Source organism: Alosa pseudoharengus, unplaced genomic scaffold (assembly GCF_046254945.1).
Source record: "Alosa pseudoharengus isolate Yale_2024_CS ecotype anadromous, Long Island Sound unplaced genomic scaffold, YU_APseudo_1.1 YU_APseudo_1.1_scf_8, whole genome shotgun sequence".
NCBI lineage: Eukaryota > Metazoa > Chordata > Actinopteri > Clupeiformes > Clupeidae > Alosa > Alosa pseudoharengus.
The window spans coordinates 13,422,505-13,446,169 of NW_027468870.1; the positions used below are offsets into that span (position 1 = coordinate 13,422,505).

A 23,665-nucleotide genomic window follows, 5' to 3' on the forward strand; every position below is an offset into this window, starting at 1 on the left:
CAGAGGAATAATAATAATAAGAAACAGTAGAAACACAATGGGTGCCTTCGCAGCTTCGCTGCTTGGCCCCCAATAATAAATATAGCTGCAAGCAGCAATGAGGGGGCCAAGCAGAATAGGCCAGAGTAGCCACGGTGACAAGATTAAACTCAGCAGATACCCGCCATCAACACTTTCAACAAGTGTCACATCAAAATATAACTGACTTTGTAGGGCTGAAACAGGGCTGAGTATTGCCGCTGCCGCCTCCGCCAGCCAGCCCCCCCACCTAATCACCCCTGCCCGTCCCGCCCCGCCCCGCTGTTGCACGGACACATTAGAATGAACTGGATGGAACATGTCATCAGTTTCACATCAAAAAATAAAAGATTGATAAAACACATCAGCAACTACTGATCAAAAGGCAATTGCTAATTTCAGCACCCCCTACAGGTCAAAGGTCACCAGATTTCTTGGGCGTCCCCCTGATTGGGTCCTGAGTTCATGCACCAAGTTTGGCTTTGATACATGCAAGGGTTGCTGAGATATGAGCTCACTTCCTGTTTGGCGGCTTCACCGCAAGTTTCGATTGGCTGTTACAGCCGAATGCTACTGTCAATCGTTCTGAAAAGCGATGCACTGATAAGGCATGGTCTGAAGATGGTCTCTGCCAATTTTGGTGAGGATCCGCTGAAATTTGTGACTCGCGAAAACTTGTACGTGTTTTTGATTAAATCCAATATGGCGGCCGAATCAATTACGATGACATCACAAGTTGACTTGGGTCGGCCTAAGGACCTCCAACAGTATTACCAGACACCACTAGTGTGTTTTAATTCTAAGCACAACATCAGCTACAGGCCAAAAGGCATGTTTCTAAATTACAGCGCCCCCTAGAGGTCAAAGGTCACCAGATTTCTTGAGCGTCCCCTTGATTGGGTCCTGAGTCCATGTACAAAGTTTGGTTATGATAGATTAATGGGTTGCTGAGATATGAGCTCACTTCCTGTTTGGCGGCTTCGCCACAATTTTTGATTGGCTGTTATGGGCAAACGGTTTTAGTTCCGAAGACGAAAAGGAGTATCTTTTGTGAGGCTTGGTCTGAAGATCATGTGTGTCAGGTTTGGTGTCGATTGGACAAAATTTGTGACCTGTGAAAACTTTTTAGTGTTTTTGATGAAATTCAAAATGGCGGAAAATCCATCATGGCGGAAAATGACGTCATAGGGTGCGTTGAACTCGGCTTGGTTCAAGGATTCCAATGATACCTAATTTTTGATAATCGGCCATACGGGTCAAAAGTTACGTGCATGAACGCACATCCAACTTTGGCCTGTTGGTGGCGCTAGAGCGCTTAACGTGCCGACATGCAACTTGGTGACATTAATCATGGGACTCAGCCTAATTAGCGTGCCAAATTTCACAACTTTTCACCAGACGGTTCTATGGGCTGCCATAGACTTCAATGGCAGAGGAATAATAATAATAAGAAACAATAGAAACACAATGGGTGCCTTCGCAGCTTCGCTGCTTGGCCCCCAATAAGAAATCATAGAAACACAATGGGTGCCTTCGCAGCTTCGCTGCTTGGCCCCCAATAATAATAAGAAATCATAGAAACACAATGGGTGCCTTCGCAGCTTCGCTGCTTGGCCCCCAATAATAAGAACAAATAGAAACACAATGGGTGCCTTCGCAGCTTCGCTGCTTGGCCCCCAATAATAATCCTTACAAAAACAATAGGGCCTTGCGCCCTTCGGGTGCTCGGGCCCTAATAATTAATGCCATGTTTAGAGTGTGGTTCTTTTCAGTGTAGAGGACTTTGAAACACTTTGAAATAGGGACATGATAAAGTTCGGGGGGGGGGGGGGGGTACCCTAATGAATGCAACCCTAATGAAAGAATCAACACCATCTGGGAATGGCCTTATATAGAGATATCTAGAAATCTTTTATTTCATGAAAAAAGGGAACAGTGTACCTTTAAAATAGGCACCAGGAGACCTTCGACCAATCAGATACATCGAAACAAGTGACTGTGGACTTTGGCCATTTACTCGTCCAATGACATTCGAGCTTCGTTTCTTCTTTTCCTATCCGGAATTTACAATAAGTTTTTATGATTGATCTGTATGATCATGCCATGTTGCGACAACTACATTGCCTAAGTAGCCGAATATAGCTGACCGGAAAGCTGATTAGGCCTACATAACTTTAATAAAGGAATAAGATCTGGGTAAGTTATTTCCTAACTTACATAACCTCGGAAGCAAATTGCCACAATTGAACCTAACGTTACAGATATGATGCTACAATGTTACAATTTGCCAGCACCTTGCTAGACGGTCGATTTTGATTTCACGTTAACTTTAAAAACATTAAGAAAATCAATGCAAGTATCCATTGTGTTGCACGAAAAAAAATGCACTGTTTAAAATGCATTAGGTGCGATTCGGACAGCTTCCACTAAAATGCCACAGCTAACTGGCTAGCTAGACAGTTAAGCTTTAACTTCAACTGTTTGTTGATGTGTGTTTTGCTTTAAGATGCAGTGTGTTATCACTCTCTGCACTAGGCTATTTGATTAATCCCACTACAAGTTATAACCTACTGTACCGTATGGCAATGCAGCTAGCAAAACCCTCAGATACGTCCATGTCAGTTTTTAGCAAACGTTTGAGAAATCAGTCATTGGCTTGCGGGATGAGTTCATCTTCAGCCTATCTTGACTGCTTTAAATCTGATATAATTACATTGTTTAAAGATCTGCCCTGTGGCCGAAATTTTCTGGTCACGATGTAAGTTTGCTAAAGTGTGTAGAAATTTGATTGCGTATCGTTGGTAGGCTACTGGTAGCCTAATTTGTCATGCCATAGTCAAAACCCTCTCGCTGAAGCGGTACGACGGTACGATGATAGAATTTCCCTTAGACGTAGCTGCTATTTTCATTTGGTGACTGGATAATTGTTGGATGACAGCAAAATGTAGGCCCTAGCCTGAGATGCATAATGCCCCTCAAGATGACATTGGAAAAGCTCTTGTAGACTGAAAATACACATTGCTTCTATGACATTCAAATACTGTAGGCGGTCAGTGGATCTTCTGGCCAATCGATTTCCGTTTCGGAAAAGAAAATTACAAAACAAAAAACGAGGGATTATTTGATTTCCGTTTTAAAATACAAAATCGAAAAACGAGAATCAAGTCGTTCTCCGTTTTCCTAATCGGTTTCAAAACATCAAAATACAAATATCGAAATTAGTCTTAAATTTCGATGGTCATTATTCAATGAAGCCTAGTCTTAGCTCATAGGCTAATATGAGTAGGCTACCCAGAAGTTCGCATCATAGTCTTAGGCTAACTTGGTAAAAATAGGCTACCTGTTAGATATGGCGGCCTTGGAAAGTGTTGCGAGGGAAGAGATGGTTAAAAAGGACATGTCTTTGTCACGGTTCAGACAGACGACCAGAGGACCACAATTGCGTCACACCAGAAAGTTTATTAAACTTAAGGGAAAAGGGAAGTAGGGAGTGAATGAAGGCTCCAGGGGTTCCAGGGGTAGCCGGGAACGTGCTGTGTCTGTCCCCCCCCCCAGTGGCAGCGAAGCGTCCTGTGATGCCGGTGGTGGGTGGTCCGGAAGTCCTGGGGGGGAACACAGATACAACAGGGCGGATGAAACGAGGCAGAAATACAGTTCAAGGGAAATCCAAAATTCGTAGTAGCAAGGCAGAAGGCTGGTCAGAGTTACCGGGATTGAAGAGTAGTCAGGAGTCGTTACAGCAGAAAGCAGGTCTGGTTTTCAGGGGCAGAAGAGTAGCCAAGATTCAGGCAGGTCCGTGGTCACAAAACAAGAGTCAGCCAGAAGCGCGAGCAAACAGGTTCCGGGTGTGAGCTTTGCAGACGATCTGACAAAGGAGAGCTGAAAGACAGGGCTTTACATACTGGGAGAGGTTAGTGGGTAATGCAGCGCAGCTGGCAGAGTAATTAGAGCAGAGCAGAGCAGAGACAGGTGGAGCTAGTTAGGCTGAGTAGAGAGAGTGGTGAGCAGAGTGGAAGATAATGGAAACCAATTAAGGTGGTAACCCGGTGGAGTGAGAGGGCTCATGACAGAACCCCCCCCCCAAGGGACGGCCCCAGAAGTCCCAAGAGCAGCACCATGCCGGGTGGGAGGAGGGGAGCCGGCGGAGGGCTAGAACTCCTCCGAACGGTCCGAGTGAACGTCCTCATCCTCGGAGGAAGCCGGAGGGTCGTGGTCGGGAGACGGGACAGGTCCCGAAACAGGGTCAGGCACAGGACAGGAAGCCGAGCGGGCAGGACGGTTAGGGACCCCTCTGGGGCGGCCCCTACGGATTGCAGGTTGATCAGGATTCCGTTGGTGGAAGGCGGTGATGAGGGTCCGATCCACAATCCGACAAGCCGGCACCCAGGTCCTTTCCTCAGGTCCATAGCCCTCCCAGTCAACGAGGTACTGGAGACCCCTACCCCTCCGTCTGGACCGAAGCAGGCGGCGGACGGTGTAAACCAGACCACCATCGACGAGCCGTGGAGGAGGAGGAGAAGGCGCAGCAGGGACCAGCGGACTCTCATGAATGGGCTTAATCTTGGACACATGGAAAGTGGGGTGCACCCTCATGGAATTAGGCAGTTGGAGCCGGACAGCAGTTGGACTAATCACTCTTACGATAGGGAATGGGCCAAGGAACCGAGGTGCCAGCTTTCGCGACTCCACCCTGAGTGGCAGGTCCTTTGATGACAACCATACCCTTTGACCAACATGGTAGGTGGGAGCAGGAGTTCTCCGACGGTTGGCCCCGGTAGTGTAGCTGGCAACGGATCTGAGGAGTGTGGCTCGGGCTTGTGACCAGGTGCGGCGACATCGACGGGCAAAAGCAAGTGCAGATGGGCAAGTAACCTCCCCCTCCTGGCTGGCGAATAGAGGAGGCTGGTATCCATAGACACATTGGAAGGGGGACATACCGATGGCAGAGCAGGTCAGGGAATTGTGTGCGTACTCCACCCATGTCAATTGCTGCGACCAGGAGTGGGGGTTGCGGGATGTCATGCATCGCAGTGCCTTCTCGAGCTCCTGATTTGCCCGCTCTGATTGCCCATTGGATTGGGGATGGAATCCGGAAGTCAGACTGACTGTGGCTCCCAGCAGGTGACAGAACTCCTTCCAAAAGGCGGAGGAGAATTGTGGGCCACGGTCAGAAACTACATCCCTTGGCAGTCCGTGGATCCGGAAGACGTGTTCCAGGACCACCTGGGCGGTCTCCTTGGCGGTTGGGAGCTTGGGGAGGGGAACGAAGTGTGCCATCTTGCTGAATCGGTCAACTATGGTGAGAATGACGGTCATGCCACTTGAAGGGGGCAGCCCCGTGACAAAGTCAAGGGCGATGTGAGACCAGGGACGTGTGGGCACAGGCAGGGGCTGCAGCAATCCGGCTGGGGGCTGGCAGGATGACTTGTGTTGGTTGCAGATGGGGCAGGCTTGGACGAATTCCCGTACATCTCTTCTCAGAGAGGGCCACCAGAACCTCTGGGTGAGCAGGTTGTAAGTGCGGGTGGAGCCAGGGTGACAAGCTAGGCGGGAGTCATGTCCCCACTGAATGACCTGGGACCTCAGGTTTTCGGGGACAAAGAGGCGGTCAGCTGGGCAAGCGCTGGGACCTGGCTGGTTACGGAGAGCTTCCAGCACCTGTTCCTCAACGTCCCAGGTCAGAGCTGCTACGATGCAGGGACTTGGCAGAATCGACACAGGATCCTTGGAGGGGGTGTCATCCTTCTGGAATTGACGGGAGAGGGCGTCTGGCTTGGTGTTGCGTGACCCAGGCCGGTATGACAGAGTAAAGTTAAACCTGGTGAAGAACAGGGCCCAGCGGGACTGCCTGGAGTTCAACCGTTTGGCCGTGCGGATGTACTCCAAGTTCTTATGGTCGGTCCAAACGAGGAATGGAACAGTGGACCCCTCCAGCCAGTGACGCCACTCCTCCAGGGCAAGCTTCACAGCCAGCAGCTCTCGGTTCCCTATGTCGTAATTGCACTCAGAGGGGGACAACCGACGTGAGAAAAAGGCACAGGGATGGAGCTTCCTATCCTCCGCAGCCCACTGAGAAATCACAGCACCGACTCCCACATCCGAGGCGTCCACCTCCACAATGAACTGCCGGTCCACATCAGGCATCTGGAGGATGGGAGCGGAGGTGAACCTTACCTTGAGGGTACTGAAGGCTTTGTCGGCTGCTGGGGTCCAGGTGAAGGGTTGCTTGGTGCTGGTTAGAGCAGTGAGAGGAGCAGCAACGGTACTGTAGTTCCGGATAAACTTCCTATAGAAGTTAGCAAACCCCAGAAACTGTTGCAGCTTCTTTCTGTTCTCCGGAACGGGCCATGAAGTGACTGCTGATATCTTGGCAGGATCCATTTGGATACTTCCCTCTGCCACGATGTACCCCAGGAAGGCCACTGTCTTGACGTGAAACTCACATTTCTCCGCCTTGGCGTAGAGGGAATTCTCCAGGAGACGGTGAAGGACTTGCTGGACATGGCGGGTGTGTTCAGACAGGTTTCTGGAGTATATTAAGATGTCATCCAGGTAAACGAAGACAAACTTATTTAACATGTCCCGCAGCACGTCATTCACTAGAGCCTGGAACACAGCAGGAGCATTGGTGAGGCCAAAAGGCATAACCAGATACTCGTAGTGGCCTGTTGGTGTATTGAAAGCGGTTTTCCATTCATCTCCCTCCCGGATCCGCACTAGGTGGTAAGCGTTTCTGAGATCCAACTTGGTAAAAACAGTGGCTCCCTGGAGCAACTCAAAGGCAGAGGTGAGCAGAGGCAGAGGGTAACGGTTCTTCACCGTGATGTCGTTGAGTCCCCTGTAGTCGATGCAGGGGCGAAGAGATCCGTCTTTCTTCCCCACAAAGAAGAAGCCAGCACCAGCAGGAGATGAAGACGGGCGGATTAATCCTGCGGACAGAGAGTCGTTGATGTAGTCCTCCATGGACTTTCTTTCAGGAGCAGACAACGAATAGAGACGGCCCTTTGGAGGGGCTGTTCCAGGGAGGAGGTCAATGGCACAGTCGTACGGTCGGTGAGGGGGCAGAGATGTGGCTCTTGCTTTGTTAAACACTTCTCTGAGACCATGGTAGCATTCTGGGACATTGGATAGGTCAGGAGCAGAGTTGGTGGGTACTGGCCGAGGAGGTAGTGCGGCAGCAAGCAGGCAGGTTCGATGGCAGTCCTCTCCCCACTCCCTGATCACCCCGGTCACCCAGTCGAGCTGAGGGTTGTGCCGGCGGAGCCATGGGTAACCCAGGATGATGGGTTGGCCTGGAGAGGGGAGCAGGTGAAACTGGATAGTTTCTTGATGGTTTCCGGACAGACCCATAGAGACCGGGGCCGTGACATGAGTGACCGATCCGAGTAAGTGTCCGTCCAGTGCCCGGGCAGGAATAGGAGGTGTCAATCGGTGGTTCTCCAGTCCCAGTTGGCGTGCCAGCTTGATGTCCATTATGTTGGCTTCGGCGCCAGAATCCACCAGAGCAGCCAGGGTGTGAGTTGAGTCAAAGAGACGGAGGTGAACTTGCAGCAGGGGTTTGCGGTCGGGGGACTGGACGGTCATTGAGCTCAACCGGACTCCCCCTATGCCCGGTGAGCTTCGGCTTTTAAAGGGCAGGTCACAACACGATGTCCATCACCTCCACAATAGAGACAGAGGTTTGAGGTGAAGCGGCGCTGGCGCTCTGCAGGAGTGAGGGAGGCTCGCCCAATTTCCATGGGCTCAGACTGGTCAAGCTGGCTTGGTTGAGTGGCAGTAGACGACAGGAGCCCAGTCGGATTTCTCCGAATGCCGGTAGTTGGTGGATTTTGGCGCCCCCTCTCACGACGACGGGTCTGTATCCTTCTGTCGATCCGGACAGCCAGTGCGATGGCTTCGTCAAGGGTGGAAGGCAGTTCATGGGAGACCAACTCGTCCTTGATATAGTCGGCCAAGCTATGGAAGAATGCGTCCACCAACGATGGTGTGTTCCAAGAACTTCGTCTTGCCAGGGTTCGGAAGTCGATGGAATGGTCTGCAACTGTACGTCTGCCTTGCCGAATACTGAACAGTTCACGAGACGCCTCTGCAGTTGGTGAATCCAGGTCAAACACCTTCAGCATCTCCTCAGCAAACAGGTCGAAGGTTGCACATGCAGGGGTTTGACGTTCGAACTCTGCTGTTCCCCAGAGTCGAGCTCGGCCCGTCAGGTGAGTGATGGCATACCCAACTTTAGCCCCTTCAGTGGCGAAGGTCCTTGGCTGCAAGGAGAACTGAAGTCGGCAGCTAGTCAGGAATGGCCGGACCTGGGTTGAATCGCCGTTGAACCGCTCTGGGTTTCCGATCTTGGGTTCCGGGACAGCGGCTGCAATGACCGGGGCAGGTAACTCGGGGGCTGGGCTGGTGGGCAGACTGACTGGAACTGGGCCGGTGGGCGGAGTGGCTGGGGTAAGGTTGGTGAGGAGTTGGATGATCATGCCGAGTTGTTGTTGCTGCTGCTGGAACTGCTGCTGTTGTTGCTGGAACTGCTGATGCTGTTGGTGGCCGACCTGAAGCAGGGAGGCAATGTCGCCGCTCATGCGGGCTAATCCTCTCTCAGTGTGTTCCAGGCGTTGCATGGCGGTGGGTTGCTCAGGTTCATCGGCTTCCATGTCGGGGGAAGTGTGCGCTGAGTCCATGATGGTCAGATCGTACTGTCACGGTTCAGACAGACGACCAGAGGACCACAATTGCGTCACACCAGAAAGTTTATTAAACTTAAGGGAAAAGGGAAGTAGGGAGTGAATGAAGGCTCCAGGGGTTCCAGGGGTAGCCGGGAACGTGCTGTGTCTGTCCCCCCCCCCAGTGGCAGCGAAGCGTCCTGTGATGCCGGTGGTGGGTGGTCCGGAAGTCCTGGGGGGGAACACAGATACAACAGGGCGGATGAAACGAGGCAGAAATACAGTTCAAGGGAAATCCAAAATTCGTAGTAGCAAGGCAGAAGGCTGGTCAGAGTTACCGGGATTGAAGAGTAGTCAGGAGTCGTTACAGCAGAAAGCAGGTCTGGTTTTCAGGGGCAGAAGAGTAGCCAAGATTCAGGCAGGTCCGTGGTCACAAAACAAGAGTCAGCCAGAAGCGCGAGCAAACAGGTTCCGGGTGTGAGCTTTGCAGACGATCTGACAAAGGAGAGCTGAAAGACAGGGCTTTACATACTGGGAGAGGTTAGTGGGTAATGCAGCGCAGCTGGCAGAGTAATTAGAGCAGAGCAGAGCAGAGACAGGTGGAGCTAGTTAGGCTGAGTAGAGAGAGTGGTGAGCAGAGTGGAAGATAATGGAAACCAATTAAGGTGGTAACCCGGTGGAGTGAGAGGGCTCATGACAGTCTTATGCAGAAATCCCAAACACTTTAACAAATAACTTTGGTTCACAAAGAGGTTCCTACGATTTTGCACCCAGCATAATTAGGCATCCACTAACTCGGGACCACCTGGAAACTGAGGTGGTGCAGTTTGCGAGGTAGCCTAGGCCCTAGGGGATGCCAGGCCTACTGCGGTCAAGTAGCCTACCTACTGTATGCAATCATTTTACTCATTTTACTTTGATGTATTTATTAGGTTGGTCCAACATACAGTACCTCAGAATTATTGCCACCTCTGCTAAAGTTAATGCCAGTAGAAAAATGAGGAAATATCCAATTTATAGCCTAAGGACACCTGGTTTGATGCTCAGGACACCTGGTTTGATTAGATTATATTAGATTAGATTCAACTTTATTGTCATTGTGCAGAGTACAACAGAGACAATGAAATGCAGTTTGCGTCTAACCAAAAGAAAATATATAGTGCAGTGTAGACAGTAGTATACAGTTATTTTCAGAAGGTGGTTTAGAGCAGTGTTTTTCAACCTTTTTTGTGCCACGGCACACTTTTGACACTTAAAATGTCCTACGGCACACTAACATCCTGTGTGAAGAAAAAATAAACATACCATAGCCTAAAATTTCAAATAATACACAGATATGGCCTTATTATGGCTTCTATGCAAGACCTGCTCAATATAACAAGCGCCCTCTGTTTCATTTGTAGGTGACTATATCTAATTTAATTGTTGTTATGAACTGGATATGTGATGATTCTGTGAATACTGAATAGTGCAATCATACAATCAATGAGAGCATGTGGTTATAAATTCTTTGATGCAACAGTTGCTTTTCTGGACCAGTGAGTGACATTTGGGTAATTTTCTGCGGCACACCTGATGATCTCTCACGGCACACTAGTGTGCCCCGGCACAGTGGTTGAAAAACACTGGTTTAGAGTAGTATAAATTAAATATAAGTATGTGCAGTGTATTAGCAGTAACCTTATAAGAGCAGAATAAATATGGCTGTAATATGGACAATGTATGAACATCGTGTACAGATATGTGCAATGTAGTGGCAGTATACATTATAGTAGTAAGACCAATATAGATATATGCAGTGTATTAACAGAATATATTACAGAAAAACTGAATAAATATGGATATTTAGTATGAACCATATAAACAGATATGTACAGTATGTACAGCTATGTGCAGTGTGGTAACAGTACCATCGTAGTGCAGAAACAGTAACAATATAATAGTAGGCCTATTAAGAATAAGTATGTGCAGGATGAAGAGCAGTAGAATAGTAATGCAGTAGCAGTAAACAAATAGACACTATGGATGATTGATGCTCATTGAGCTCAATGCAAATCAAACCAGCTATAATAGGCCAACTGAAATAAAACCATGCCAATCTGTATGGTGAAGGGTATGTGTTGATGTGGAGGTATTTTAATTCCAAAGGCCAGGGGAACTTTATCAGGATGCATAGTATACTAGATCCATGAAATATCTGGCCTTTAAAAATAAAAATCTACCTGCCTCTATAGGAATGTAACATAGGGGTGCCAATACTTATGACCCTATTTTAAGGAAGAAAATTTTGTTATTTATGATACATTAATCATTCACAAAGAAAATTGGTGTCCTTATAGGTTACATATTTCCTATTTTTTTACTTAAGGCATTAAGATCAATTTCCAAAAGATTTACATTCCTCTTTTTAGTCAACTTTAGCAGAGGTGCCAATAATTCCGAGGTAGCCTACTGTATGTTGGACCAACCTAATAAATACATCAAAGTAAAATGAGTGATTGCATACAGTAGGCATGGTAGCCTACATGACCGCAGGCCTGGCATCCCCTAAGGCCTAGGCTACCTCGCAAACTGCTTTTGCCACCTTAGTTCCCAGGTGGTCCCGAGTTAGTGGATGCCTAATTATGCTGGGTGCAAAATCATCAGATGCTCCTCTCAGAGTAACCTCTTTGTGAACAAAAGTTATTTAAAGTGTTTTCTGCATAAGACGTGTCCTTTTTAACTATCTCTTCTATATCCCTTGCAACACTTCCCAAGGCCGCCATATCTAACAGGTATTTTTACCAAGTTAGCCTAAGACTATGATGCGAGCTTCTAGGGCCTCCTCAGATTAGCCTAAGAATAGGCTTCATTGAATAATGATCATCGAAATTTAAGACTAATTTCGGTATTTGTATTTTGATGTTTTGAAACCGATTAGGAAAACGGAAAACGACTTGATTTTCGTTTTTCGATTTTGTATTTTAAAACGGAAATCAAATAATCCTTCGTTTTTTGTTTTGTAATTTTCTTTTCCGAAACGGAAATCGATTGGCCAGAAGATCCACTGACCGTAGGCCTATGCTTATAGCCTATTGCATATAGGCTATAGCGTGTAAGTTCTGTCATGACTTTTGAGAGTGAGAATTTTTCTAGTAGGCCTATTTGGCCCAGGCATGGTAACGGTCAGATCGAGTTCCTAGTGGGGAGAAGGAAGCATGCTCTTCTAATCACCCTGACATGTTGCACACACGTCTCTTAATTTGAATTCACTGTGGTTTCCTTTCAATGGACTCAAAGTGCTGCTGTGTATGAGTGTGCAAGGTTGTTTATCCCATCAGGGAACAAATTAGGGGGGGAATTCAGTGGGGAAATTTGTGGATGTTTGTGCATGTGTGCTTGTGAAGAAATATTTCCAACTGTCACGTAAGTCATTCAGCCTACAATCAGTCATTTTTAGGTTAAGATTAGGGATGTAACGGTATGAAAATTTAACCTCACGGTTATAGTGACCAAAATGATTACGGTTTTCGGTATTATCACGGTATTTCTAAAAGTGTGTTCAATATGTTCAGAAAGCACTGATAGGCCTACACAAGCTGAAATAGTTTCAAAAAGTGTCCCGTTCACTTTTTTATTCATGTTTAATGGGCTATGTGCTTATAGCTTAACTTACCCTACCATAACTTGGAGTTTGCTATTTCTGTTATTTGGATGCGATGAGTGAGACCAAAGTAAGCATTCAAAATAAAACTTTAGGCTACTGTATTCTCCTGATAACGTGAGTGGAATGGATTTAATGTGGACGCGAACATAAAAAGACGCAGATTGGCTACATGATACAGTGCACATTTTGCGGTAAAAAAGTTCCGCCTTTTAAACTCAGGTGTAGCCTAATCCGAATTGTAGTTAAAACCATCAATTAGACAACAGAATCAGTAGGGTACCAGTTTTGTTCGATTGTACCAGGCCTACTGTATGTCAAAAGCAGGCTTGGATGAAGCTGGGAAGGATTAAACACACGGTTTCCACACCACGGTAATCAACAGTGATAATCATGATGTTTGAAATGAAAACGGTAATTATTATCGTCAACATTTTTATCGCGGTTTACCATTATACCGGTAATCGTTACATCCCTAGTTAAGATGTGCTATTGGTTGGTGACACAGCAAACTTATCTGTTTGAGGGTTTTTAATGTTTTTCTTCTATTCTATTTCTTTTATTTATATTTGCAGGCAACATGGAGCTGAAACGGCAAATCTTGGTCACCACAGTAAGAGAAGGTTTCTCACTCAGCCCTCCCTATATATACCCTGTCTGAATCCAGAGGAGAGGTCTTTTACCTCTTAGTGCTCATATTTGGAACCCCCCCCCCCCCCCCACGTCATCCTACATACCTATACCTTGCATTCCTTTCCTGACCTTGAACCTCTTACCTCCAGCATTCCTGTTCAATTGTCTTCCACTCTCATGGTGTTCTTCTGACTTGTTCCTTCTCTTGTCTTGTCGTCTTCTCTTTTCTCTCTACTTCCTCTCCACATTTCATCTCTGTCTCAATCCATAGTGTAATTTCCCCCCAAAACATCTGCATCCTTGCCTCTGTCCAACACAACGGCATGATGAGGAAACCACAAAACATTCTGCTGCTGGCCTGTGTGGTCATCAGCTCCCTGACAATATTCTACCTTGGCCTGAGCACCATGGAATGTCCGAGCCGCGGGCGTTGGCATGGCAGTCAGGCCAGACGCTACGCCTGGGCCTCCCAGAACCCAGGACAGAACCAGAGCGGCGCCGCGGCGATCCCGCTAGAGTACGACGAGAACACGCCCCTCATCTTTGTGGGCGGCGTCCCGCGGAGCGGCACCACGCTGATGCGCGCCATGCTGGACGCTCACCCACTGGTGCGCTGTGGCGAGGAGACGCGCGTCATCCCGCGCCTGCTGGCAATGCACTCAACCTGGAGCCGCTCGGCGCGCGAGCGCATGCGCCTGGAAGAGGCAGGGGTCACCGACGAGGTGCTGGATGCCGCCGTCCGCGCCTTCCTGCTGGAGGTGATCGTGGGCCACGGTGAGCCGGCGCCGCGCCTCTGCAACAAGGACCCCTTCACACTCAAGTCGCTGGCCTACCTGAGCCGCCTGTTCCCGCGCGCCAAGTTCGTGCTGATGCTGCGCGACGGCCGCGCCACCGTGCACTCCATGATCTCGCGCCGCGTCACCATCACTGGGTTCGACCTCAGCAGCTACCGCGACTGCCTGGTCAAGTGGAGCCGGGCGGCGGAGAGCATGTACGAGCAGTGCCGCGAGGCCGGCCGCGAGAGGTGCATGCTGCTGCGCTATGAGCAGCTAGTCCTGGAGCCGCAGCTGGCCATGCAGAAACTGCTGCGCTTCCTGGACCTGCCCTGGGACACAGCCGTGCTCCACCATGAGGAGCTCATCGGGAAGGCCGGCGGGGTGTCGCTGTCCAAGTAAGTGCAGCTGAGATGACATGGGCAGTGGGCTACAGTATGGTTCCTCTTCACATAATGTGAAAAAAGAGTGTAATTGGGTTGCAACAATTCTTTGATTTTGATTTTTGGTATAATCAATTTGTATTTTTTTTAAAAGGGAAATACCTCAGCTTCCTAAACTTGAATATTTTCTTCAGATCTTGGGCTTTGGGAAAAACTGAAACATTTGGGAAACATTTTTTCACCATTTTATCAATCAAACAATGAATCATTCAATCGAGAAAATAATCAACAGATTAATCGACCATGAAAATAATCATTTGTTGCAGCCCTAGGGTGTAATGTTGGTTAATGTTGCATGTCTTTCCATTGTTATTTCTGTCATCTTGTGTGTCATTTCATGACCCTTCATGACCCTCAGATCTTATCTTTGGAGTCAGTTTGCTGCTCAATTCGGTAAAGATAAAGGTCCTAACAACTCCGAACTCTGTCAGTAAACATCTGAATGCAACTGGTCAAACTAGGAAGAACGATGCATTGATTGACTATGTTACTAGGAAGAACGATGCATTGATTGACTATGTTCTGGATATTCAGCACAACATCTTGATCTAGACAGTGCTGCACATGTAATCCTCTCAATGCCAAACTGATAAAAGAGCAGCTTAGCATCCAAGATCATTTTGCCAGCTAATAAAACGGACTAGTGTATTTGAAAAAGCCTTCACAGCTATTGTGTCTGTTGTTTTAAATCTTACATTTAATAAGGATTTCCCTCTCTCCCCTTCTATTTCTTTCACCAAATGCTTACTTGGTAGAATTCTGTTATACTGTATGTATTATAACAGTGGGGTGTAAAAAATGTAATGTCTCATAGAAATATTTCCATTACGTAAGTCAGGGTATGGTTACAGTCCAGCAGCACAGCAGTTTTTATTTTTAGGTATTTTTAGGCTAGGAAGCCAGTTTTCTGAAAGTCTGGTTTGATATGTTACCTGTACTACAGTTTATTGTTCAATGTATTATTTTTGTTGTGCTGTTGCTGTGCATTAAAAATGGCTGATTAAGTTAATTCCATTGATTAAGCAATGGTTGTGGAGCTTTTTAAATAGTTTATAACCGTGCACTCATTGGCTGATTGGTCAGTGAAATATTCTGCATTAAAATTATTGTCCTAAGATGGAAGGTTACTTACTACAGGAAAAAGCTAGTTAAAGGATCTGTCAGTATATTTGATTCATACATTGACGTATCATGCAGCCATCTACAACAATGCTTAACCTTTAGTTATGTTAGTTATCACATCATGCTTTCAGCAGAATAATGTCTTTTTAGGCTTTTTTTTAATGTAGCAGGCTTTTGGAGGCCGAGTCTTGCTTTTCACTACTACAGCAGTGTGCTGTGCTCCCACCATCTGACTTTCTTACAGTTTTTTTTCTGATTGCTTAAGCACATTTTTTGTAACTATGGCTTTTTTTGCAAAACTCTACACACAAATGGCAAAACCTCTCACCCAATCAGCAAAAGATTGTAGTTCTCTTGCAAAAGCTAACACACCTTGCTTAACTCTTCACACCTTCGTAAAAATTGTGTTTTCGTATCTAACAGTAAACACAAGCCATCACAATAGTAAGCACACAATGTGCCAACAACACACTGATGGTATGAATATAAAACACATCTGGCTTTTGCTTTCTCTGTGCACAAGGTAGACTATGTCAGTTTGAGGTCATACTTTTGTCATAGTTCTGTAAACATACAGGGATCCAAACTTCAAGTATTACAGTAGTGTTTATTTACACACATCAAAACAAACACAAGTGTGTTTTTCCAAGTCAAAACACAAAATAGCATTTCACTGAGACAAAACAAATCAGTCTACATCGGGTCGTCTCTCTCAAAATTCTGTCTACATCACATGCAATGTCCTAGTCCAAGGCACCGGGAAAAATATATTCTGGAATGCCGTATCCAGGCCTGACATGACAATATCCCCACATGTAGACTGTTTTTTTGTCTGTAAAAGGGCTATTTCTTTCTCTTCTCACTCTTCCTGCTCACTCCATTGTACCCATTGTACATTACCTGTGGCTTATTTATAGTGCTTAGGCTGATTGCAGAGTGAACTAATTATCTAAAACAGTTTTCACATGAGAAAGTGTGCCAGAGAGTTGGCAAAATAGTGTAAATAATAGCCATTGTGCCTACAGTTGTGCAAAGTGTGTGTTACAAAATTGCAAACTGAGTGCAAAGCAGTGTTTGTGCTTTTAGTTTTGCGAACTCAGTGAGTGGTTTTGCCATTTGTCTGTAGAGTTTTGCAAAAAAAGCCATAGTTGGGTATTTCCCAGAATTGGGGCCTATTTCTGTCCACAGGGTGTAATTCTATTAAAAACACATTAAATCTAATAATGTTTAGCATCACTAATTAGTATAAAGAAAAACAAGCGTAGAATTTTTTAATGGTTGCTCCTACTCATGATTTAGACACATTTTATTGGTGTTTTATGGTACAATATCAGTGTTTTGGTGTTGTCCGCAACCAGAGTTTTCACATATTGTGCCATATCTCAAACATTATTTATCAAAAATTAATTTAAAAAATCATGCATATGAATTAAATGTTATCTGAACTAATGAACTGCATGCACACATTATGCATATATATGCATTTCCTGCTTTATTTCGCTTAATGTATACCTGTCCCATGGTTTAGCCGTCATTACCAGCACACTCTACATAAAAGCACTTTGCTACTGTTTTTTCATCAAAAAAATATTTGGTAACCATGGTCACCTAATATCACAGTGGAATACATGGGTGTCAAGCAGAAAGATTGATGCCTTGATGTCCAGAAACATAAGAAAATCTACTCTTTATCCCTCGTTTTGGGCATGTACACTTATTATGTGTCATTACCATATGCATTGTATTTCTGTATTTTTGAATATTCCTGAAATTTTAAAATTATTTTAATAGTTTAAATGATGTACATTACATGTAGAAAGCTAGCTACACTTGCATGATAATTTTTGCTTCTCAGGGTAGTTTTTCGGTATAAATGTCATCACCAGCACAGTCATTACCAGCACATTATAGCTTGAAATGTAGTGGTAATGACGACTGTGTTGGTGATGACATTTTTGCAGATACATTTAAAGTACTCTTTTTAAAAGAAATAAGTTTTTTTTTTCACAAAGTCAGTTCAACTTGGGTTTCTAAATTATAAACATTTAATTGCAATAGATTACGATCAGTGATTTGTCATCACCGCAACAAATGTCATTACCAGAACTGCAATGTCATCACCATCACCATGCATATTTTTGCCAATAGATTATGTATAAATTACAATAAATTACATTAATTAGATTTTGACAATGTTGGACAGTCTAAATTGCCACTGGATGAAAACAGATATGATATATGGCATTTATTTCAAATAAATGAAATTCCAAGCCAGGGTCGAGTGAAAAAATCAATAAATAAGATACTTAAACGACTATAATTCATGTTGTAAGTAAAATTCAACAATTCTAATAAGTTCAAGATAAAATAGACTTCATGTGAAACCATAATTGATCATTGATTGATCATTGATTGACCATTTCATCTTTAAAATGTACATATTAGATGATGTGATGGTAATGACATTTACCTGAAAAATGACAAAAAATCATAAATTCCGTTATATTGTGGTCTCAACCAAGCTCACAAGGTTACTCCTATCAAAATGACTGATAACTTGATGCATACCAATTAGTAAAATTTAGAATTTTATTTTTCAAAATTTCAGTTACCCAAATAGGCCCGAAATCTGAGAAATGCCCAGTTACAAAAAATGTGTTTAAGCATTCAGAAAAAACTGTAATAAGGCCACTTGGCTATCTTTCAGAACAGAGCGGTCCACCGACCAAGTGATGAATCCGGTCAACACAGAGGCCTTGGTGAAGTGGGTTGGCAAGATCCCAGCTGACGTGGTGAAGGACATGGCAGACATCGCGCCCATGCTGAGCCGGCTTGGCTACGACCCTCAAGCCAACCCCCCCGACTACACGAAACTGCAGGAGCCTTCACATGGTAACAGCAGCCTGCTGGTGAGGGAAAACAGTGTGGCGTCTCAGCTCCAAACAGTTCTGAATGTATGCTTCAAAGTGAACACTAGTCAACACAGAGTTAATCAAAGATGTTATTATGTCAGCTGTCATGAAATAGAGTAGATTAGGTGTGTGTGTGTGTGTGTGTGTGTGTGTGTGCCTGCCTATGTTATGAAAACTCTGGGCTTGTGTCCTGGAAGGAGATTACTTGCTTAATCGCAAGTTGCAACTGAAATCTTAATTCAAGTGATGGCTTGGGTTTATCAACATCTTGGTCATTAACCTAGAATTTTACGTAAAGATGGTTGTTTCTGTTCTACTCCTTTTAGTTACACCGAATTATAGAAAGTCCTGATCCCAGTTAGGACAGATGCACAGCTGATTATCATGATGATAACCAGTATTGGTATGTATATGCCCTTAATTTGCCATTTTCCACCACAGTTTTAATTAACAGTGTTTTATATAAAAAAAAAATACATACAGGTACATACTGTATACTTCCATATAGTTCTCTGTGAGTTATTTTTAGGAGTGCACAATATTATCAGTATCGGCACAATTTATTAGGGTTTCAGAGGAAGCAGTATTACAATCTGTTCAAATAGGATGAGACCTACATTTTTAATTGAAAACATCATGTCAGTTGCATATTTTATATGTACACTATCTCGAAGTTATTTCTTTTTTTTTAATGAGTGAATGCCTACATTTCTTAGAGTATACATTTATGTTTGATTGAAAGGAAATGCCTGTATACCTGGATCTGCAACAACTAGACCAACAGTAGGTTAATTCTAGAACAGGACACACCCTTAAAGGCAATAAAAAATGAGTTTGAAAATATCAGCATATCGAATATCGGCTCAAATCCCATATTGTGCATCCCTTGTTTCCAGTTGAAATATTAGTCTGTAACAATGCTGTTATTTGTCTTTTTTAGACCCATGTCATGCAGTTCTGTCCAGGGACCCCTATGAGGGATGGCGTTTGGTTTTGTTCATGGGATGATTTTGTCTGACAGAATAACACCTGTTTATATCCATCTGTTGAAGACACAATTTTCATCATTGCCAGTAATCATAAATTACATGTAAGGCCCGGTAAGGAGTTGCGGTCATAAGCACAGTTATAAAATGAACTTGGTGAATGTCTTTAAACATGTACACTTTCCATGTCTGATCAAGTTGTTTGGTTGGGAACCTCAAGTGCAAGATGTGCCATATTTCAGTGAACATTTTTGTACCATTATGTCTTCGATTTAACTTTTGTGATCAAGCACATCTATATCCAGTATTAATGCAAATACCAAGAGTATTTTTGTGACATCATGTCAGACTTCATTGTATGTTGATCATTGTATTTTGTGGAGCAAACAAATGATGTGTGGGCTCAGAGATTATTTATTAAAGAGAGATTTATTTTTATTTGTTGTTGTGTTGTTGTGTTGTGTTTGTTGTTGGCTTTTATTCAAACATTTAGTTTAATAATCGCACAGCAGTTTTAATTTTGATATGACCCTGGGTGATTCAGGCTCTCAGGCAGGCACTCATATTTGTTGCAGATAATTGGCCTACCTTTATATAGGAGATTTTTACAAATACATGGTGGGTATATCCCCAACCTTCTCCTACACATTTGATCATTACACATTAATTCATCAATATTTTCTCAATTTTTTATATCGTAATGTTTCGTGTGACAGGACTGATGGTGTGGCAGAATCTCTTCTCTTTAGTTGTAGGAAGACTAAAGACTACTCAAGAATAAACATGCACAATTCAATCAAATGATACTTTTCCTTTTCAACCAACAGTAGTCAGTGTGTCTGTCAACCACACCCTCTCAGCTCTCAGAAGTGAGAACAATCAGCATGGGTGCTCCACAGTGGTGTGTCAGCTCACCAGTTCTTTTCACACTGTACACAAATAAATGCTCAATAGTCACCCTGTGAACTATGTTTTTAAAGTTTCAGATGACACAGCAATCCATAGCCTACTGCACAAAGAAACATCAGCCTATTTCTCAGAAATAGAAAACTGTGTGCAGTGGTGCGACGCAAACCATCTTAAACGTCACTAAGGAGATTGTCCGGACCCTAGGTCTGTAGGGGACCATAGTCCTGTGGTTATACATGACATACAGTACACATTAGGTCTGCTCATACAACCTTGGAATTCACCTGCGTAATACTTTTAGTTGGAATGTCCATGTTGATATCCATCAAACTTTTAAATGAAGCTGCCTGAGGTTGTAGGCATTGCAATGACTCCATGGTGTTTCTGTTTATGGGGTGTGTGCAATATTGGGGCAATAGAGTATAACATATCATACAATTGCAACATAAACGTAAAACAACACTGCAATATGTAAAAAAATATTGCCGTATGACCCCGACGTGATTTGAACACGCAACCTTCTGATCTGGAGTCAGACGCGCTACCGTTGCGCCACGAGGTCTAGTGTCACGATAAGTACATTTGGAATAAACAAGATAAACGCAAAATAAAGTTTTGTATGTTTCGAAATAATATTATTCCATTTGCACCTGTGTTTCAGCGGTAGAAACGCTCCACTTACATTATATCCGAATCTGTACATTCATCTATAACGAGGCATAGGCTACTATCTAAGTTGGCGCATGCAGGCTAATGTTAAACGATAGGCTACCATTATTGGCTTATGCTACCATGTCAGGCGATACGATAGGCTACTGTAACCATTTTTTGATAGCTCTCCAAATAAAAGGTAGCCTAGGGACTATATAGCCTAACCCATAGATAAGCTATGTCTACGCTATATCAGAACAAAAAACTAGCAACATTTGCTCCAATGCATTTTCAATCATGCAGGATAGGCCAGTGGTTTAGTCTACGTAGGTCTACACAGTAGCCGAAGCTAGGGTGACCAGACGTCCTCTTTTGCCCGGACATGTCCTCTTTTTGAAAACTTAAACATGTGTCCGGGTGGAATTTCAAAGTCGTCCGGGATTTTGTTTATTCTAGCCTCAATAAACCTATATGTCTTTCATTCACATACTAGTCACCAGTGTTGGTAGTAACGGCGTTTAAGTATAACGGCGTTACTAACGGCGTTAATTTGTCAATAACGGCGTAATCCAATTAATTACTTTTTACAACGTTACAACGCCGTTAACGTTACTGGACGTTAAATGCGGTGCGTTACTTACTTTGCATTGATTGAATAAACTGTGTAATCCGAACGCACCCCTGGCTCACAGCTAGTGAGGAGGTGGGTTAATAACGACGTAAGCGATTAGGATTGGCTAAGGCAGAGTCATGTTTCATGATAGCCAATCCCTGATAGCACAGGGGCGTTGAATCCACGTTGAATCAACCTCCGCCGCTTCAAACAAACGTGGATTCAACGCCCCTCAACGCCCCTTTGCTATCTGGAATCAGAGTCAGTGTTTTTACACACTTGCCAGCACACGCGCCACGCACACGCGCCACACACACGCAACAGCTAAAGTAGAGATTCGATGAAACAGCAGAGGTCAGGAGTAATCCGATGAAAAGTTGGCATTTTCAAGGTGGAGATATAAGCACTACTTCAAATTCATTGTGGTCAAAGGCAAGAACGTGCATTTAATGTGTACATTATGTCCAGGAGCGAAGACTTTGTCGACATCCGTTGTAAGCAACTCTAATTTAATGAGGCATCTCACACACGCTAGTGGCCAAAAACACCGATAGCCCCCCTCCACCAGAGATGATAGCTCGCCATCCACTAGCAAAGAAGGACTCGGAGCAATGTCCTCCAAGCAGCAAAAGCTAGATCTTTCTGCCTCACAACAAAAACCTATGACACAGGCTGAAGTCAACCGTAGGTCTGTCGATGTACAATTTCCCCTTGGGGATCAATAAAGTATCTATCTAATAAATATCGAAAGTTATGTAGCCTACAAACACCTGTCTGTTCTACTAATTTCAACTAGCTTTTCAAAACTGCTCAAAAAATCCAAATTCTTTGACATATAGCAACTTTTTTTTTAACAGTAACGCAAATAGTTACTTTCCCTGGTAACGAGTTACTCTTATCATAGAGTAATTCAGTTACTAACTCAGTTACTTTTTGGAACAAGTAGTGAGTAACTATAACTAATTACTTTTTTAAAGTAATGTTCCCAACACTGCTAGTCACACCCTCCCCCTACAGTTCGCTTTGCATTGAGTGGAAAGTGTAGGGTGTTGAGCCTGACCTTAATTACCGTCATTGGTCGATTGACTGACCGATTAAATGTTTGAGATTAGCCTGTCACCTCAATAGCGCAAACTTCCTTGTTTAGTGTAAGTTCACTGACGAATTAAAACGTAAATTTCCATGTTTTTGTCTCGGTCGATATCAACATGAAGCTGAGTGCCTGACCTGCAAAGCAGGCACTTACATGTCGGTCGCAAATAAAGGTGCCAACGACCGACCTACAGGTAGGCTACACAATATTCAGCAAAGCATCGAACGGCAGCGAGGGGTGAGAGCTCATCAGCTAAAGTGACAGAGTGTTACAGTATTTATATCACAATTTACCAGACTTTGACCTTTTGTCCGTTTTTAACAAAATTCTGACTATGATTGTTCCTTGTTTTGCTTCATGAGCACTGCGCCTATTGCATTCTTACTGTATGTTGTTAGCCTTAAGCCTAGCTCAGTCATTATGCTATACCACATCTCCATCTATTGGAAGAGCAATGAGCTGCATTTAGAATGGCACATCCATATTTCTAGATATTTTGGTGAAAGTAACTTAAAAGTAATGCAATAGTAGTGTAATGCCTTACAATTCAGAGACAGTAATATTATAATGTAACAAATTACTTTGAAATGACAGTAATAAGTAATGCATAGTACATTACGATTTTGAAGTAACTTGCCTAACACTGATTAAAATCAATAGAGAGCCTACTATATTGTAAATCAAAGCTTAAAGGAACCGTATGTAAGATTGTGGCCAAAACGGGTACTACAATCACTTTCAAATTACTGTAGAGCGGTGTATCCCCTTCCCCTCCCCTCTGACTGGCAGAGTTGGCAACCGGATGACGAAACGTTAGGGGAGTTCGACTTGCGGCAGATCTGTGCAGATCTGACTTGATGTGATGCATGCTGGGTTGAACACAATGCATACTGGGATGGACGCAATGCTTGCTGGTTAGAAATTCTGTCCGACTTCTGTCAGCCGGGGAGGGACTTACCACCGTGACACCATGTCACATGTCCTTAAAATATCGCGGGAGTCTTAGCCTGCAGACAGATCTTGCAGTTGCCTTCCAGGAGCTGCACGAGCTGAAACACGCCCTCATGACGTCAGTTCAAAGACGTGATAGGGCCATTTGGGAGGAATCCCTTCATGACCATTTTGACGAGAGTCTCATGCTGCTTCCTTATGTTGGAATATGCGAAAATAAACAGAAATCGAAGGGATACCTTCTTATATGTGATTTCT

General features: G+C 44.4%; 1 protein-coding gene, 1 long non-coding RNA gene and 1 other non-coding gene across 6 annotated transcripts; 1 reads left to right on the forward strand and 2 right to left on the reverse strand.

Moving 5' to 3' along the window:
* The first annotated feature begins 2,083 nt into the window (after nt 1-2,083).
* On the forward strand, nt 2,084-19,628 carry tpst1l (tyrosylprotein sulfotransferase 1, like). 4 transcript variants are annotated; one of them, XM_076274387.1, is made up of 6 exons: nt 2,084-2,214; nt 12,897-12,934; nt 13,226-14,125; nt 18,000-18,201; nt 18,531-18,607; nt 19,145-19,628. In XM_076274387.1, exons 3-5 carry the CDS (start codon nt 13,278-13,280, stop codon nt 18,564-18,566), a joined length of 1,086 nt encoding a protein of 361 aa, XP_076130502.1. In that variant the 5' UTR covers nt 2,084-2,214; nt 12,897-12,934; nt 13,226-13,277; the 3' UTR covers nt 18,567-18,607; nt 19,145-19,628. The 4 variants fall into 4 exon arrangements, 3 of the variants coding, with proteins under 3 accessions (XP_076130502.1, XP_076130501.1, XP_076130503.1); XR_012984680.1 differs by having other exon boundaries at nt 12,897-14,125; nt 18,000-18,184; XM_076274386.1 differs by having other exon boundaries at nt 12,897-14,125.
* On the reverse strand, nt 3,458-3,887 carry LOC143112353 (uncharacterized). The gene is made up of 2 exons (XR_012984722.1): nt 3,727-3,887; nt 3,458-3,620 (listed from the first exon to the last, which is right to left on the reverse strand). It is a non-coding gene; the product is annotated as an uncharacterized LOC143112353 (long non-coding RNA).
* Nucleotides 19,629-20,589: 961 nt separating the features above from the next.
* On the reverse strand, nt 20,590-20,661 carry trnaw-cca (transfer RNA tryptophan (anticodon CCA)). The gene has a single exon. It is a non-coding gene; the product is annotated as a tRNA-Trp (tRNA).
* Between the last annotated feature and the right edge of the window lie 3,004 nt (nt 20,662-23,665).